General features: G+C 43.7%; 1 protein-coding gene across 2 annotated transcripts in view; it reads left to right on the top strand.

Moving 5' to 3' along the window:
* Positions 1 to 6000, top strand: part of USP22 (ubiquitin specific peptidase 22) — a 187175-nt gene that overhangs the window by 171570 nt on the left and 9605 nt on the right. For both annotated transcript variants that reach the window (XM_019541971.1, XM_019541970.1), the window contains one exon: positions 2214 to 2340. In XM_019541971.1, the coding sequence (XP_019397516.1) occupies positions 2214 to 2340 (127 nt within the window). The remainder of the gene's footprint in view (positions 1 to 2213; positions 2341 to 6000) is intronic.

Raw genomic sequence — 6000 nt, 5'->3', positions numbered from 1 at the left:
GCCACTGCCTAGCCAGAGTTTTGCACTGCCATGTGCCTCTGGCTTCGCGTGCACACATTCAACTCCATGCAGCCCCATGCCCCCAGACCCACCTGACCAAATGCAGTCTCATGGATCTGGCCTGGGAACAGTCCCTACAATCTGGATCCAGGCCCCAGCCCAGGGTGAGCTTGACATCCTTGCCTTTGAAGAGAAGTTACAATGTATAGTATCATACACAACCATCCTGATGGTTGTTTAAAACAAACAAACAATAGGAATTGATTTATGATAATTTCTGCAGAGAGAAATTATGCATTAGGGTAGAACTACTATTATGCCTAGTTTAATCCTGTTGATGCTTAAGGCAGCTAAATAGACATCCCTCAAAAAGACTTCATAGCACAAGGATGCGGTGTGCTACATTATGATCTAGGGAAGAGTCAAATGTAAAGTGTGATTTTGATCCTGTTGTAATGTGTAGGGGACCAAATAAGTCACTCCCAGTTGCTGATGCTACAATGTGGGGGAAGAGATGCAAAAACACGAGCCTTTAAAAAAATCCAGAGACAATTCTGAGATAGAGACAGAGAGATAGGGAGGCAACAAATGTGACTACAGATTAGGTGCATCTGGTCCTGCTTCCTGGATTAAAGGAGTAATCCAGCATCAGATTTCTCAACTCTGAAGGTTTCAAGAATGTGGATTAAGTAAAACCAGAGATGAGAAGTGACTAAATCCATTAAGAAAGCCTACAGCAGAGGCAAATCAAAAACAGGGGTGGATGAATTCTGGTAAGGCGCCAGAAGTGGTGAGGAGTAGAATTACAGGAAAAAGGTGATGTGAAAGGAAAAATATTCTGATTCAAAGATACCACTGAGGTTTCTGGATTTATGAGCTAAGTTGAAGGCAGATGGTAAGAGAGGCCTTTCTTGGCCAAAAAGAGGGTTCGTTGACGCATCAGATAACAGCAAGTTCTGATACAGCAAAGGGCCAACAGTAGATTGAATAGTAGAGGAGGAGACGAGGCAGGTGGAAGATGGGGTGGCTGTCACCCAGCAGTGACGGCTCAGTTCAGCACTAGCTGGAAGGAAAACAGATTGAATAGACAAGTAGACAAGGCCAGAAATATGGAGGCAATTTATGGCAGAGGTTACGTGAGCCTTTGGACAGTTGAAAAGGAGCATTTAGTGGAAGGAGTCAGATCAAAATGTGGCTTACTGAGAGTCCCTTGATCAAGACAAATCAGGAAAGCCATTACTGCAATGGCCTCAGATAAAATGAGAACAAAATAAGATCAGTGATCAGAATCAATACCTCTTGGTCCTTGAGTCTGACAGTCTGCAGTTGTCTGAAATGCAGCTTAATGTGTCTTAGCACAAAAACCTTAAAGCAAGCACGGGGAGGGGGTGTTTGCCTGTGTACAGTGTGGAAGTTTACATTTGGAATTACTGGAATTGAAGCCTGTTCCCCTTGTCTTTCCTCTGGTGAATGATTTAACTTAATATCGGGATCACTGAAGCCTAAAAGTTTTTTGTTGGGTTTTTTTTTAAAATGTATTTCTGTGAGAATGTATATGTGATAATAGCGTTTTGTCTTTGATTTCCCATGCGCTAACTGTTTCTGCCTCATAAGCTCCATCAAGCCGTTTAAAAAAAACCTCTGCCTGATCTCATCAATGAGCAATCAGCTTTTCAAAGTTGGGTTTTGAATGTAAAACTTTTAGTTGCCATTAATGTTTTTCTTTAAAAATACTTTGAACTTGAAAGGAACTCTGTGCACACAAACCTGTCTCCTTCCAGAGTTCTCGCCCCGGCTCCCCAGGGCTGTGGGCTGAAACGGCATGGAACTCGTCCACGTTTTTTGGACAAGCTGTGGGCTGGAGACTGGCATGAAACTTGTCCATGTTTTTTGGTTTTGAAAACAGAAGATCTGTGCAGCCTGTGTAAAAAGGAACTGCTCTGTTGTGGTGGATGAGCAAACATTCCAGCCCCTTCCTCCGCCACTGCTGCATTTCAGGGCAGATTGCCCAAGTTGAAGGTCTGACGTGGAAATCTGAACCGTGGCGCTCTTCTGTTCGTAGGGCTTTTTTTTGTTTCATTGTCACTTAAAAGCTGTAAGCATCATCTCCTGTAGCGTCAAGGGGCCACAGGTGGAAGTGACAACTGTTTTCCAGATGTGCCGACAGTAATTTGCCTACATTGTGCATCCCCTTCCTTCTTAATATTTTATAGGTTTACAAGGCCAGAACATCTAGGAAGCAGTGCCAAAATCAAATGTAGTGGTTGCCATAGTTACCAGGAATCTACCAAACAACTCACTATGAAGAAATTACCCATTGTGGCCTGTTTTCATCTCAAAGTAAGTTCACAAAGGGCAGGGTAGCTGAGAGAGTACAGACTCTGCTCCAGGAGGATGAATTGAGCTTCTGAAGATCTTTTTTATTTGGAACTCCGCTGTAGCAAATGTATTGTAACATTAACAAGTTTAAAGGCCTGATGGCTTGCCTTTCCAGCTGTATTTTATATTATGGTACCCCACAAAATAGCACTTAGAAATGAAGAGGTAACAGAATTTCTGAACCAACCCAAAAAACTAATCCCTAGAAGCACATGCTCCTCCTGCACAACAGAATGATTACTCACAAGCCACACAGAGCAAGAAGGGAAATAAAGATATCCTGAGCTTTAGCTGGAAGAGGGCCATAAATGTACTCAGTACGTTGAAGGGAAAAAATGCCATAATATGAGACTGCAATGGAGAAGGCTTCCTGTAACTTCCCAGCCAGTTCTCTTAAGATTACCCTGTGGTGGTTGTTAGCAATTTCAACCCAATTGATGTCAGATTCTGTGATGGGTAATAATGTAATAGATGGTCCCTCAGGTAGTTCAGCCCTGTGCTATTTATGGCTTTAACTACAAATAATATGATTATGATTCACAGGGAAGCAGGCAGGCAGTGCAGCGCATGGGTGTTTTTCTGACAGGCAGAGCCTCATGAGCAGTACCAGAATATGTTGCAGTAGCATCTGTCATAGTTACAGAGCTAACTGCATTTCTGATCCCTCTTGGCTTTTCACATGCACACCCACCCTCTGACCCAACTCCCAGTCTCAAGGGAGTTTCAAAAAGCCTGAGCCTGAATTGATTCAATCTTTGCAAGTTAATCTAAGATGGCTAGGCTGAATCAGTTTGTAACTGTGCAGGCATCCCCTCTGGAATGACAAAATGCAGGCACATGCCTGCAGTGGCTCAGGCTAGAAGCCCGGGGGGCGCTAGCACAGCCCTCCCTTCTGTTCTGCAGTGCTGAGCGGAGTGGGGCCTGGCCAGGCCCTGGCAGGAGGCTCTGATTAGAGACTGGTTCCCCCTTTTCTTACCAACTCAAGAGGGAATTGATAACACAGTGTTTATCACCCCATTAAGAAAGCAACAGAGGGACATTACCAGCTACCTATTGATTCTGCCTTTGTCCTGTCTGCCAAAGCATGGACTGTAACCAGCATGTGGTCTGCTAGCTAATGCTGAGAGGTGTCTGTGTAAAGCAGAGGGAGGAGGGGAGCCGGGGGAAGTCAGGCAGATGCCTGCAGTCTCTGCCAGAGCTGCAGCCAGGGAGCAGAGGGGAGGGGCCAGCCCTGCTATGACGCAGAGAGCCCCACCCAGCCAGAGAGCATGCCGGGATGCTGGGGGAGTCTGATTTAACTTAAACCAGCAGGGAGTCAGGGACAGACGTTGCATAAACTGGTTTGACCCAAATCACTTAAGTGTGATACTACATTCAGCCAAGTTTTTCTCAAACTGGTTTCAGCCACTTTCAAACCAGTTTATGTGCACTGAACATCTGCTCTGCTACAGGTTTAAATCAGTTTCTGATCACTTCAGCCGGTTTATGTGTAATGTCTGTTCCTAGCCAAGTTACCGCCTCTTCCAGGGTAGAATTGTGCAGTTCTCCAGGTCTCTGACTGGGTCGTGGGCTGTGGTCACAAGGCACTATCCACAAGCATCTCAACAGGCATGACTTTGGTTTTGGTCCTTGTCATCCTCTTTGTGGGAGCAATGACAGTGGTAGCTAATCACCAGGCAGCCTTGTATATTAAGGCATGGTTTTACTCAGAACCAAATGTATCCAAGGAAACCAACCTTAAAACAATAAAAAGCCTGTATTTATATACCAGGGGTATCCTTAGTTGCTTCCCCAGGGCTTGCATCTCTGGCTTCTGTGTCGGTCTCTCTCACCAAGCGCACCTACTCATCCTGTCCGCCCCACACAAAGGAGTCTCTGGAGGGTCCTTTTAACTGCTCTAGTATCTGTTTGATCTCAGCAAAACAGCTGTGTCACTTCAGGCTGGAGCCTAGAAGTAGATGATTGCCTTGGAATTGCCCCCAGAACATTTGTTGAGAGCTTGTTTCTCTCTAGCTATTGTGTTGGTTTCATGCTTACTTTTTTAGCAGTCTAGCCTCCTGTTTAGCTGTTCATACTGTTATATATATCAGTAGAACCATGCTGCATAGTTCAGTTGGAATATAACATATTCCACTAGAACCATACAGTATCTTTATCACACCAGGTCACGTACGCTGTTATAAAACTATTACAGATCAGTATTCTTAGATTGCACAACTCCACATCGGCTACAGCTGCAGCCTGCAAATGGTTTTCTGGAGTTGGCCTATATAAAAACACTTGTGGCTGTGCATTGCAGAGGTCAAAAAGGCATGGAACATCACAGCGAGATCCACATCCAAAGGAAAAGATTACTGTTCCTCCCTAATGTAGGAATAAAAATAACTGTTTTATGATAGTCGAAACATGAGCTTCTACATTGGAGTTAGGGTCAGAAGTTACTTGTAATTCATGAATCTGCTTGATCTGCTCAGGCCAAGCCAGTTGATGGACCACAACAAAACCCTCTCACCGTTTCCCACACCTGCCAGCATTTCCTAACTCGTGTCTAAGAGACGTTGAGTTTCAACTGGCTATTGCACATCTGTGCCCCAGTCACTGTCAAGCAACAGGACAGTCCCCCAAGGTGATATTGACCTAATCAGGACAGGCAGTAATGCAGTTTGCACCTCCTCCCCTACCCCAGCTGCTCTGAAATGGTCTGCTTAACAGAAAGATTGCTTTCAAGATGACTTGCTTGTTTTTCTTAGCAAAGTAGCGGAAAGAAGTGCTCAGAAGGTGAGGCTGCTCCCTGAGCAAGACAGCATGAATGAGAGCGTAGGGAAGACATTTCATCACAGTTCAGCATTTGTGTAGCCATCGCAAGTGAAGATTTTTGAAAATAAGTGATTTTCTCTACAAGCGATTTTGTTGCCCTGTCTGTTCAGTATTGAGATGTAACAACATTTCATGCATCAAGCCAGATTTGCAACAGCTCTATACCAATATCTGTAGACTCCAACAGCTGTTGTAATGATAAATTGTAAGTTATTTATGGTTTAGCAAATATCAAAATCATCATGGAGGGCATATGTTCTGACATAGTTCATAATGCAATTAAAAAGATGAATGGAGAACCAGAAGTATATAAGTCTTAAGTTTTTGACATCCTGATCTGCTACTGGGGAATTGTTACAGCATTGCAGACAGACAATAATTAACTAGGAGAGTAAATATAACAGAAGTTCTGAGAAATAGGGAAAGTGGCCTTCTTTAAATAGAAACCCACTCATCACTTCCTGCTATTTGTTCCAGTTTGGTGTTCAGAGTATGATGAAAGAATGACATTGTATTGCAAACTCATTTCTCCATTTAGGAGAAGAGAGAAAGATTTTTTTTTTTTTTTAACTTTTCTTCCTTTTGGTCCTTATTTTGATTTAGATTTCCTTTGCGCAGGTGACTGACAAAGGTGCTGGTCTCTTGAAATGATTTCTTGCCTGATTGAATTGGTCTTATGGCATAGCTAAAGGCATAGCTGTCACCAGAACACTTTAATCCCAAGTTTGTAAGCTGCCAGTTACCATATGTTTGTGACTAGCATAATGACACCCTGGCTTGCTTGAGTTTTCTGGGTGTCGCCTC

This window comes from Crocodylus porosus, unplaced genomic scaffold (genome assembly GCF_001723895.1).
Source record: "Crocodylus porosus isolate Cpor-Errol unplaced genomic scaffold, CroPor_comp1, whole genome shotgun sequence".
NCBI classification, from domain to species: Eukaryota; Metazoa; Chordata; order Crocodylia; family Crocodylidae; genus Crocodylus; species Crocodylus porosus.
Note: the sequence above shows the minus strand (reverse complement) of the source record. Positions and strands in the feature narration are given on the sequence as shown.